The sequence below is a fragment of the Anoplolepis gracilipes genome, chromosome 16, assembly GCF_047496725.1.
Source record: "Anoplolepis gracilipes chromosome 16, ASM4749672v1, whole genome shotgun sequence".
In the NCBI taxonomy this organism is placed as follows: domain Eukaryota; kingdom Metazoa; phylum Arthropoda; class Insecta; order Hymenoptera; family Formicidae; genus Anoplolepis; species Anoplolepis gracilipes.
The window spans coordinates 249091-262203 of record NC_132985.1 but is presented as its reverse complement, the minus strand read 5'-3'; the positions used below and the strand labels follow the sequence as shown (position 1 = coordinate 262203).

Genomic DNA, 13113 nt, shown 5'->3' with positions numbered 1-13113 from the left:
ACTTATGGAATGAGCTGAATTCTGAAAATCATACACAAAAACAAGTAAATTCGAAGAAAAATTATACTGTCCAGAATATAAAATAAACTCATAAATAAATTAATGACATTCATCACAGGATTATATTTATACACTCTGATTCAAATTGAAAAATTCTTGATTTAATTTTAAATATATTTGTAGTCTAACAAATATAAAAGGAATTTAATTAACTCATAAAGAGTATAACAGAGTATACAATATATTATGTTAGAGATTTTTCAACAATGTAGAACAACTTGCAGTTTTTTGATAACTATAAGTAATTTAGATCTAATTGTTTTTTTCCAGCTGCATTCCATTCTTTCTTAACTAACTTACTTACATATAGTATAATTGTGCAGTTTTCGATAATTCTCCTTTAAGCGCAGAAAATATACGATGAGTATATAATACATTGTTGAGGAAAGAAAACATTTATAAAACATATCAAATTTTAATATTTTACCAAATTAAACATCGAGAGTTTGTATAAAATTAAATTCTATTAATTTCAATTGATTTCTAATAATTTAATATTATTTTAATATAATAAAATATAAAATTTATATAAATAAAATTTTATCAAAAATAAATTTTCGTAAAAAAAAAAAAAAAAAAAAAAAAAAAAATCGAAATGATGACATTAAAGCCATTAGGCACATGTGTTTGCTGTACAATAAAATGTACAGGAATACTTTTCGCAACATTATCTAAGTATAGATTGTCGTGGTATCAGTTTCAACTTTTACTCGGGGACAACTTTTCATTTTTTAAATTCAAATTCCAATCCTTTAATCAAAAATTGGTAAAGTGAGTGAATGAACACTTTAAATTTTCTTATGTAGTACATATAGTATAATCTTCACTTCAGTAGTCGTTAATTTTGTACCAATAATAAAAATAACACTTTTTTGTTTGTAACTTATTTTTGGATTGATTGGAGGGATCTAAATAAAGATTGAAACTAGTACCACTATGCCTAACCGCTTTCACACTGGCCCTAATCATTATTAAAATCTTAATTGAAATTCAAGTTAAACTTACGTATATGAGATATGTAAAAATATGTATTTACTATCGAAAAATAAAAATTTATAATAAACAAGCATAAGTTTTCCAATTAAAATTGCGTCATTACAAATCGTCGCTACATCGCTCAAGCGCTTAAATTCAAGATCGAATATCGTTTAATTTATATAGTGTGTTATGATATATTTATTATATCATAACCATTATATCAATTATGAATAATGTTCGGAAAAATGAAAAATGTTTTTTTTTCTTACATGATAAACATCCTTGCAACGAATTTATAAAAAAAATGCTTTTCTTTTTGTGAATTCTTTCAGATTCTTGTGATCGAGAAAAAGTAAAAAATAATATCAAATATGCCTTTTAGGTATCGCGTAAAACATCTGATATTTTATAGACTAGAAAAGTACAATCAGCATTCGATACATTATGATATAACAGAAGAACCGACTTTTTTTTTTACATTTTCTCTATGTTACTTTGTAGGCACTTTCTACGAGTAACTGGAGACTCTTAAAACACGCAATAGAAAGCAAAACCCACAACGGTACCCTTGACATTAAAAATTAGTTTTACATCTTGTCTATATGACACAGCGTACATGATTATTCGTCTTACGTGTAAGAAACTTAAAGACGATTAGGCGTACATTGGAAAACGCGTAACATTTCCGCAGATCCTACTGATAATAACATTATCATATGACATTATATATATTTCTTTTCCTGTCATGTAACTATTAATGTATGCAGTTTTCTTATATATGTTCATATCTTACTCGCTTATCATTTTCTCTAATTGTATTCATATTCATTATAGATTTATTGCTTTAAATATAATTGCAACTGATAAGATACTCACATAATATACAGTATTAACTCTATGACGCTATACCTAGTGATTGAAAAGAGATAATTGATATATTTAAAGATATTATAGATCTGTCGAACTGTCAAACATGACATTCGTATATATTCATTATGTATCAAATAAGCCTTCAGTATATACGTCGTTTTTTACATTAGAATTATTAATATAGATGAGTTTTCGCATAAGTTAAACCATCCAGAGAACATAGCTATTATAGCCTAATACAGGAAATGTCAACAATTACAAGTGTTTTAGCTCAATATTAATAATATTCAAGTGACTGTAGCTCAATATTAATAATGTTCATGTTTAATTTGTAGAATTTGTTGCCCCCATCAATAATACTACACCAAAAAAAAAAAACTATTCGAATATCCATTATGTTTGAGTGTGAATATCTAATTGTAGATTACAATTTATTGTTATAGGGCTGTAATTCTTACTTTGACATTTTATCATATGGACGAATCAATACTGTTTTATTTTCAATTCAATCACACTCTTTTAAAGTATCCTTTTAAGATTACAAATTAGAATTCTTTACTTCTTTTTATTGAAATGCACAAGTTTTTGTTTTATCAATACTTTAAAATACATGAATGTGTAATGATTCTTTTTATTGACGAAAAACAGAAATTTGATGCCTCCTTTAATTTAGCCACTTCTTGCTCATGGTTTTTTAAGGCACCTGATATATGTATGGTACGCAATGCAATATATATTTATATAAGTATACAATAAAATTTTTTATAACTAAAAATATTATTCGCGCCATTATTATTGTAACTTAAAAATTGGGAGCTCCTTCTCCCCTCTTTCAATGGATACATATATTAACTTCTATAAATTCTAATTCAATTATTGTTATTATTTAATAATACTGAATGATAATTTTTTAGATATTCTACATTAACAAAAGCATAATCCAAATGTCCAAAACAAAAGAGAGAACAAATTACTAAAATATAATTAAAATAAACATATACTATATACCAAATATACAGTCACGTATACAAACAAAACATGATAGTGTTTCTCAAAAATTAAGAAAAATAAATACAGCAAAAGCAGATAACATAATCGCGTTGTAGTCGAATAATCCATAAATGCGCATTGCCGCTCTTAATTAAATTCGGAAATTTTTATACTTAGACGCATACAATACTATAATACTATAATAGCATTAGATTCATATACATATGAATACTAGAGTGAAATTGGCTTGGTAGGATGAATAAAGTAGTACCGCTTTATGATCTGTATATATATATATATGTAAATGATAAAAATACTTTTTGGATGTATTGACTAGTTTCTGTCAGTTCCTTTTTCTGCTGCTTCTTCTTCCAGCAAATTTTCAGCATACTTCAAGCTCTCTCCCTCTTTGTCTCTATCTCTCGCTCTCTCTATCTATTTAGTCCATATAACGATAAAAGAACACAAAAGTGATTCACTTGGTGATTCATCGGCAATAATGGTTATATCATATTACATCTATATTACAGCTCTTTACGGAGTGGTCGACGTTAAAAATGTAGGATCTACCGCGGCTACCTTCGCGGTAAGAAATGCATGCATACAGAATAACAAGTTTTGCAACTGGGAACACTCCAATTCCTGTTGAAATGTACGCAAAACGTAAATATACATTCCTTTATATTCAACCTTTTAATTTGTCACAAAATTCAGTTTTACCTTCGTTTCGATAGCAATACTATCTGGTTCTTGAAAGTGTAATTTGAGCCTGCTTTTACCGTCGTCGCTGGACCCTCTCAATTGAGAGAACTTGTAACGCCACGCAATTTCGCCGATTCCTTCGTACGACAACGTGAATCCTTGAGTCCATTCCAACGTTAAACCCGCACTTCTGCTATTAAAAGTTACCGGGAAGGTTTTGCTCTGAAATGGAAAAGAGAGAAAAAAAAACGAAAGTGAGAAAAAAATGACGATTTGAAAATTGCTTTGTACGCGAATCACGCCGCACCTTTAAATACGTAACAGCTGAACATATGGCGGTGTGCCACGCTGCTTCGACCCGCAAGAGTTCTTGCCTGGTCTCAACGCTCAAGTAACGCGGCGGCTTTCCTGGACTTTGCGCCAAGAAACAATGTTGTCGCTCGTCCACGTTCTCGGATTCGCGCATTACGCGAAACATTGTCTGGTACACCTTGAAAGTCAATGCGCAGCGTGACCAATCGCCGATATTGCACTGAAAACGACAATAGCATAAGAACATTTCTTCGATTAACACACATAAATATTGTAATCTTTACGGTATTTACAATATTTCTCATTGTATTAATTTTAAATTAATACAGATTTAGGCTTAAAAACAGTATTGTTGACATCTCGCTTTTTGACGTGCAGCATTCTGTTTAGGTTCTTACATTTTTTTTGTTTTGTTATTGTTACACTCGTGCATTCTATAAAATTATTATAAACTGGTGACTTTGAATGAAGCTGAAAACGTAAAGTATGTAAGTTGATACATACAGGGGGTGTCTCAAACAGCAATAGGTCCGGTCCTTTTAGAGCCAGAAATCGTGGTCTGTAACTTTGCCATGGTTGATTACTGTTGCTCACTGCCTCATTCACCCAGCCCATGTATTCTATGCGTTCGCCGACTCCGAAATTACGATTGTACAGTTTCATCTAAAATTAAATTCAAGCTACTCAATTTATATCATTAATAATCATATTAATGATTAGTTGTTCGGAATATGATATATGAAAAATATGATACAATTATTTAATATTATGATCATTATTTGTGTCACCTGCAAATGCGTTAATCCTGTAATGTTATCAGTTATGTATTTTAACCATTGGCTGAGAATAGCGCTATCGTCGCAGTGTATTACTCCTGTACGCGCCCCATTAAGACCCCTCACTTCGAACGCATTTCTTCTCAATTTGTCGGTGCCAAATATATATCTTGTGACGTACGCCATCATTAATGGTACTGAAAATGTCACCATTAATCATTATAAATCGCAAACATACGTATTGCACATTTAAATTGCGGCTGCTCGATATTTTCAGCCAGAGAAATAAATATGCATGTCATATAATGTATATATACATATATATATGTTTTTTTTTTAAATGCTTAACAATGCGTGGCTTTGTTTACGCTCATACTGAGATAAAATAAGACCTAATAATAATGTGAGATAAATAAAGTTCAGAAACATATTATTATTGGCATACATAGCATCAAATGTAATAGAGGAATAAATGCGATCCGAATCTTAAATTTATCTACTTATGGAATGAAAATACAATTATACCTGTAATGACGTCCACCCATCTTTTATATTGCATCGAACTGGAAGATGCGTTCGAACTTTGTCGACTGTGACTGCATCTGGGACTGCTCCCTTGCCTGTTGGGCGATATCCATCCATCTTCCGCTGTACCATTGGCAACATTGTCCAGTTTCTCTTCCTTCTCTGTTAATAAGCGTTAAAATATTAACGTAAAAAAGTGTGCCACAATTATTTTTGCAATAATTTACGATATATATATATATATATACATAGTACCGTTCTTTTGTAGAAATGGCTTGGCCGCTCGATAATGTTTGACCGTTAGAACTACTATATCACCAGCATTCCTCAAAATATTGACAGCATCGTCGTGATTGCACGCCGTAATGTATTCTCCATTCACTGTAGAATCATAAAGTATGTAATTTAATAAATTTTCAAAATTTTCGTAAACAAAGAGTAGCACATGGTAAAAAAAAAAAAAAAAAAAAAAAAAAAAAAAAAACAGGAAAAGAAAGAAAGAGGGAGGGAGAGAAAGAAGGAGATCCTGACTGTCTCGAGTGTTATACGAAATAACGTCGATGTCAACTTTTCTTTCAATAGGAGCACGTTGGCACAAGTAGGAAAATTGAAATCGATACTCATTAACTGTACAGGGTGCCATTCAACTATCGCCAAACTGTCAATGTCGCGTCAAAGCACGTCGGTAAGAATAATGTGAAGCAAATATTAATAGAAGATATCATAGCATTTATATAAATTGAAATAATCTAACAATAAATGGAATTAAATTAGCGCGAGAAGCAAGGATAAACGTATAATGATATAATTCCAATACTGAATTTTCGACTTATCTTGTTAAAAATTTACCATCAATCTAAATTGGAGAAAAATGGATTTTTTTTGCTCGTGATGTACGAGAAAAATATAACGTTATATTAGTAATTATATGAAATGTGTCTCACTATGATGACAATGAAAGTTTCATTATGTAATTTAAGCAAACACGTGCGTACAATTTAACAATTTTTACCTTTAATAATTGCATCTCCTACAAAGAGTTGGCCGCACTGATCGGCGGCCTGACCTTTATAGATCCTCGATATCAATACTGGAAGTTTATGTTCCGCTCCACCCTTTATGCTCAGTCCCAGACCGCCGACCTTCTGCCTGGTGATTTGCACCATGCGCTCCTTGGCGTCCAAAGGTGGTTTATTGTGATTCGCTGCCTGCTAAAATATATTCTCGTCTTTGACACATTTCATACAGTGGTCCGTGATCGATATAGAATATCACGTTTATATCGACACGATGGTTATTCATTCTCGATAAATAATTAATGCGACACACTATCGAAAGGCACTTTACCTCCAAATCCTCTCGCTGAAGTTTCAATACCTCCATCGACAGGTGCAAACGCATCGGGATAGGTTTACTCTTTCCATCGCTAACCGTCACCATTCCTGTCCGTACCTATCGGATAATAAATTCAAATGGTTAAAAACCATTCTGCGCCGTCGAGGAAACTGTCATTTTATTCGAAAAATATGAGAAAATACGAGCCCGTATCTAAATGGAATTTCGAACGAAAAGATACGGAGTCCGACTTTATAGTATCCTGATAAATCATATAAATTGATTGTCCTTAAACCAACAATAACTATCAAATCGAATTTATCTCTTCACGATTTATTAAAAGTATTCCATTTTTGTGAGTTGGGGCTTTAGATTTAAAAATAACAGTATATAGTTCTCTATTATTTTTTCTGCTCTTTCTATTCATTGTCAGCATAAAATATCTTGCATTCGCAGCACCGAATCGAGACATAAAAAGCAAAATAAAGATATCCGCTGAATTAAAAAAAAGAAATAAAAAACTATATATATATATATATATATATATATATATAGGAAATATCCGAGAAATAGAGACAGTAGTACATATGCAGAAGTATAGTTAACAATAAAATTAAAAAAGAAGAGGCGCCTGTAGTGTGAGAAACCGATATTAACGAATTTCTGTGCATACTGATTGATTGAACAAAGTCGTTGCACGCAGCCAAACATGCATTTATGCATGAGAACTTGAGAAAGGTTTCGATAAATTCTTAATTGGACGTTATTGGGTTACAGCAATCGTTTTCAATTATTTCAAACGGAATTATTACTATTACAACACATTATTTCTCGTTCGTTGGCTGGTGGAACGAGCCGTGTGATCCGGCCGTTACATTTGACCCGCGTGAGACCGCAATCAGCTTAAATTAATTCATGTTTGTTAATTTGCCGCGTGCGGTTCGCGGGAACCGCATTATAGTTTGTACAATCTTCAAATGTCAATTATTTTTTTCAATATAACGATGATCTCGTTTAATTAATTAATCTCCCTTTTTTCCGAACAAAGGCTCTCTAAATTATTCGATCGTAATCGAACCGATACTATTTTGAGACATTTGTTTTTTTTTTCTCAACGGTGACAATTGTAAGTGCAAAAGTAGAAAAAAAAACAGTTAAACGATTAAGAGAGCCAGGCTACATTCCACTTACAATTAGCAATCGTAACGATTGCCGTAATCATCTCCGTCTTTGTTTAATTTTGATCAATAAGGTTGAACAAAGACAAAAAGGTAATGTTCGCGAGTATTACGATCGTCAAATAGAACGTAGCCCCAAGTCAACATTTATAGACATTGCAACATATACGTAACGGATCGGATGTAATTTAGCACGAGCTATCGTTCATTTATGATTTATGAGTTCCTTGAACCAATGTTGAATCGATTTCTTTCAAGATGTCGATAGGGATAAATTGTTTGTAAAAAAAGTTGCCAATATTCTACATTAAACTTTTATAGAAAGTGTGCATTTTATATTTAAACAAAATTACGCAGATTACGAAAAACAAAGTATATATAAAGAGTTAAATGTCCGAGTATATTTATAAATGTAAATTTATAATAAATTATATGTGTGCATCCTCGTTGTTTTTTTCTTCTTTTACGGTAGCGGTAAACGAATCGATCTCGCCAAAGAAAATTGCGCTCGATTGGTCGCGAAAGTCCCAAAGAGCCGTTAAACTGATTGATTCTCGCATGTATGTGTATATATATATATATATATATATATATATATATATATATATATATATATATATATATATATATAATATATATAATTAAATGTGACAATCGAAAACGTGGCTGATAGATAAAATTTTTCGGGGTCGTTAAAATCAGATAAAACGGAACCACATTTTACAGATTTAACAGATTTTCCTCTTTCTCTGAATGTCCTCCTTATACATTGATATTATACGTTATATTTTTAGTAAACGAACACAGGGCAGCGCGTTCGTTATTTGTCCCCGTTAACAATTCGTCCGTTCCAATTAATCCGACATTAATTATTATCAGAACGCTAAACTATCCTCGAAATATGATCCAGCGAAACGTGCAAAACGAGTTCTCGATATATCGATAATGACATCAGTCTGCGTAAAATTCACATACTTAATGAATTATTTTTTTTTCAGTTAAAGTTTTCCGATATAAATTATAAAGATTATATGTCTCATATTTTTTTTTAACTATTAATACTAAAACGCACGAAAAAAATCGACTTCATAATTTCGGAATAGACTATAGTCATAATTTTGCGCATTATTCTTACATATCTTTCTCTACAAATTCAGCATATGGAATATTTAACAGAGTTTCGTGCTTTCTCACGAGTTCCGCGACCTTTTTCCTAATAATCTTCAATATCCACGCGAAGAGCGTGACGCGAAAATTATTGATGTCGTTCGTATAAATTTTTTTCCTTTTCTTTTGATTCAAATGGAAAAAACCAACATGAAACACTCGTTACGCGGTTGCAGGACGAGAACTTTATTGCGACGTAACAAACTATCGTTGTTCTCGTGAAAACGCCTATGCAATAAAAAAAAAAAAAAATAAAAACAAAAAAAAAAACGTTGCAATTTTTCCGAAGAAATAAAAATAAACTCTATAACGCGCGATACGTTACGTAATGCATGAGATTATTGAACATACTGGATATATTAGAAAAATTCTTACACATTATAATCTAGCAAAATGTGATATCACAAATTATTAACGTAGTAAATAATATTATTAACATGGTAAAACATCATTAACAGTTAGTTAAAGTAATTAAATTAATTGGTATTCGCGGCACGAATATTGATCTTCTCCGCACAGAATTGTGTTTAACGGCAGATACTAAACAATTTGGCAGTACATATGCATAGGAGCATCTATCAAAGCGAATGATAAGGCTCGTTTCTGCAAAGGCATCAATTAAGTGCTGTTGGAGGTTTCTGTAGACTATAAAGTCTAGAATACCTCCAGCGAGACTAAAAACCTTCAAATAGCCAATTTCACCGCAGAATTGTTTCTACAAGCATACGTTAAAATTAGCTAAGATTTAATTGTCATCCCCTGGCTCCTCTTTCTACATTTAGAAAGGAGGACAAAGAATCGCGCTTAAATTTTAGTCATCTTTAACTAACGTTTATAAAACGGATCGATTTTACCAATATCGATTGAGCTCGTATAGTCTATCGTCATATGTTGCAGCTAGTATATGTATATAGTTATTACGATTCGAACGGAAACGAGAAATCTCGGTGAAACAACGAATTGATTCTAACGAAGAATCGTTTTCATAAAAACGACGAAATGCGGCCGGTGAAACTTTTCTCACCATTTTCCGGCAATCGGGGCGAATCGTCGCTCGTTTACGGGAGATTAACGACGTTTCGATCGAAAAAACATTTCATGCACCTGTCGCGTCGTGAGCCGTGAGTTTCATCGGGATGATAAAACACGCCGAGAATGTGCGCGCAAAGAGAATAATTGACGCGAGAAGATATGCTGAAGATGTGCGAGCGCTGGTTCAGAAAATTCCAAATCCAAAACGTAATTCTCGGGTCTGCACGTACCACATCTTCGACTTCTAAAAAAACGTAAAAAAATTTATTTAGATTTGCAGGTACAAGAAACATTTTTTTCTCGCATAAAACAACACTCAAAAAAATATTTTGCTAATGTAGATATGTCTCAGTTAAAATTTATCGCTACTTTTTGTATCTGTTAGAATAAATTGTTTGTCACGTATAGAATTTATAGCAGCAATATTCTAGCAATACCTCTAGAAAAATTTAGATCCCAGTGCCAAATATTAATCACAAATACAATAGACCTTAAAGATAGGCATCGCATAAAAATTTTCTGTCTAAATTACACTAATAGTACAGATATTAATTCTGTCTCTGTCATTGAAATTGATTAAGTGCAAAATATATGCAGTATCACAGTATTTGCTAATAATTTATCTGTTTCAGTTAACTTTTTACACCTAGAAAATTTTTATTGAAGTTGCAGGATCATTTTTTTTTTAGTGAAGAAGCAAGAAACGCGTACGCTCCACCACGATGGAAGAGGGAAGAGAGATTTATACATATATAATTTGGATTTAAATTTAAAAAAAAGTAATAAAATATATTTAAAAAAAATGATTTTACTTATATTTTTATACCTTAGAGAAAATGTGTGTTGAAGAAAGCTAGCTTTGCTTGACATTAAAATAATTTTGAAGTTTTTATATAAATATTCCACATTTAAACGGTTTTGAAATTTTTGTACAAATGATAAATCTTTAAGGGATACACTCGGTAAGTGCGTCTTCTAATTATGGGACATCCGAATGATATTGCTTCATCAGTATGTATGCGTGTACCTACACGAAGCGGACGGTAACGAGTAGAATTACGTGACGTGCAACGCGACCCGACTAAAATGCACCGCAGTCGCATACACGGCTCTTTTGACCTTTCATTTGCTCTTATCGTATGCAAAAGCACGAGGCCACGTCCACATATCGCATCTAGCGGTAAACGCTATACTTGACTAGTGACTGCAATCTGTAAGAGAAATAACGTTTGACGAAACATTCATAGCCGAATGAACCAATTCGAAATGAGATGGACTGTAGTTATTAATCAAATAAGATCGTATTATTTGCGCATATCAGAGAAATAATAATAAAGTAGAGTTGCATTTTATATTTTAAGGGAAATATATAAACCTTTGATATTAAATAATTAGAGATTTGAATGCTAAATATCTGATGGTTATATAAATCTATCTGGTCTATCTAGCACATCTCACGTTAACGTTATATACGTTTTCTAACAAAATTACTAGTCAATTTCACCATTAATCAGAACAAATTAGACACCAGAAACATTAAATATCTTGAATTAATTTTCCAGAAGGGAGTAATTTAGTCTTTGAGTTAATTTGAAGACACGGACTTTAATTTCGTTTAATCTCTAATCGTGACACGGTTTATAACGTCGAACGCACACAATTATACTCGGATATCCAGGAATATCCAGAAATATCCAGAAATATCCAGGAATATCCATGGCACATCTGTCACAAGCGAATGTTTCGAGACGCGTCGTGGTCAGGATTACGCGACCAACAATAAGTAGGAGCCGCGGATGCGCTTTATTGATCATCGGAGATCGACGGGCAGCGTGTGAAATCACCCCGGCCCTTTTTCTCCGAGAGAACGGAACGTACCTTGAGCTTCTGGTCAATCTTCTCCTCGATTGGAGTACTCATCTTCGTCGCGTTGATTCTCATTATTCTTGGGCGCGATTAGTGAGATGAGACACGGCACCCTGGCGTATCGTCCGAGACTCGTACTATTGCTGTTATAGGCGTCAGGCTGTCAGCCTCGGCGACGAGACTCGACGTCGCACGTCGTGACTACCGCTGGCGACATCGGCGGGTACCGCACTATCGTGACTCCCACTGTCCCGGCGACGGGCTGTTCCTCGCGACGGCAGCGCGACGACCGCGATGGCCCTTCATCATAGCAGCCCTCTCTCCTTTGCCTGTGCGAGAAACAAACGTATGTCAGAGATAGAGAAGGAGGAGAGGGAAAAGAGAGAAAGAGAGAGACACAGAGAGAGAGAGAGAGAGAGACAGAGACAGAGAGAGAGAGAGACAGAGACAGAGAGAGAGAGAGAAGCTGCTGCGCGCACGGTTGAAACGAGCATACGATTGATATACCGCCGGTGCATTTTCAATTTCTAAAGCGCGCGAAAATGATCCCCATACGATCGTGTGGAAAAATTTAGCGATTCCCCGAAATTGAAATAATTTTTACAACCTTGAATCGTTGGCCTATGCCTTTTCCTTGCGAGCAGACTCTTTCACGGCATCGGGAAATTGAAGCAATTTACAATTTCCACTGCTCCTGGAATGTTCCTTAGAGATCAATGTCGGTTGTGCTTTTCGCGTTCTCTCGCACAATCGTCCTCTCTCGAAAAATCTAGCTCTTTTTCGCGATTGAAATTGTGTGATGTAAGCACTGATTCAAATATCTTGATAAATAGGGAGCGATCGAAGAGAAGAGAGTCCCAAGTTGCGAGTTCCGAGTTCCGAGTCGAGACGAAAGTCAACCGATCCCTGTCGAGTCAGCGACGATTGTCGAGCCCTACCTATTATAATTATACAGCCCTACCTATGTAACGCGGTCGAGTGGAAAATTCAGTTAGGCGAAACCGATCCCGAGCGACGATGACGTCGATGCGACCGGAAGACGCGACACTTCCAGATGATTCCAGACGATATGCATTAGCGTGAACCTGATGGGTAACTGGCGGTTGAAGGTTTGCAGAATCTCCAGTCACTCTTCACCACTCGCCAGCCACTGGCGACTAGTGACTGGAGACTGGCAGGTGGCAGGCTGTCAGTGGCAGTGGATGTGGATAGTGGATAGTGGACGGTGGACGAAAACTAGTTACTAGTTACTAGTTATGTGTGACTGTCATCTGTCAGCAGTCAGTACGACGGGCACATACCATACATATGTAGATACGCCA

General features: G+C 34.0%; 1 protein-coding gene across 3 annotated transcripts; it reads right to left on the bottom strand.

Moving 5' to 3' along the window:
• Positions 1–605: 605 nt before the first annotated feature.
• Positions 606–13088, bottom strand: Syn2 (Syntrophin-like 2). Of its 3 annotated transcripts, none has more exons than XM_072907843.1 (11): positions 12399–13088; positions 11804–12120; positions 6561–6665; positions 6226–6424; positions 5469–5594; positions 5214–5375; positions 4701–4885; positions 4417–4575; positions 3908–4132; positions 3619–3822; positions 606–3540 (listed from the first exon to the last, which is right to left on the bottom strand). In XM_072907843.1, exons 2-11 carry the CDS (start codon positions 11864–11866, stop codon positions 3433–3435), a joined length of 1536 nt encoding a protein of 511 aa, XP_072763944.1. In that variant the 5' UTR covers positions 11867–12120; positions 12399–13088; the 3' UTR covers positions 606–3432. The 3 variants fall into 3 exon arrangements, with proteins under 3 accessions (XP_072763944.1, XP_072763945.1, XP_072763946.1); XM_072907844.1 differs by having other exon boundaries at positions 12753–13088; XM_072907845.1 differs by having other exon boundaries at positions 6226–6421; positions 12399–13087.
• Positions 13089–13113: the final 25 nt, after the last annotated feature.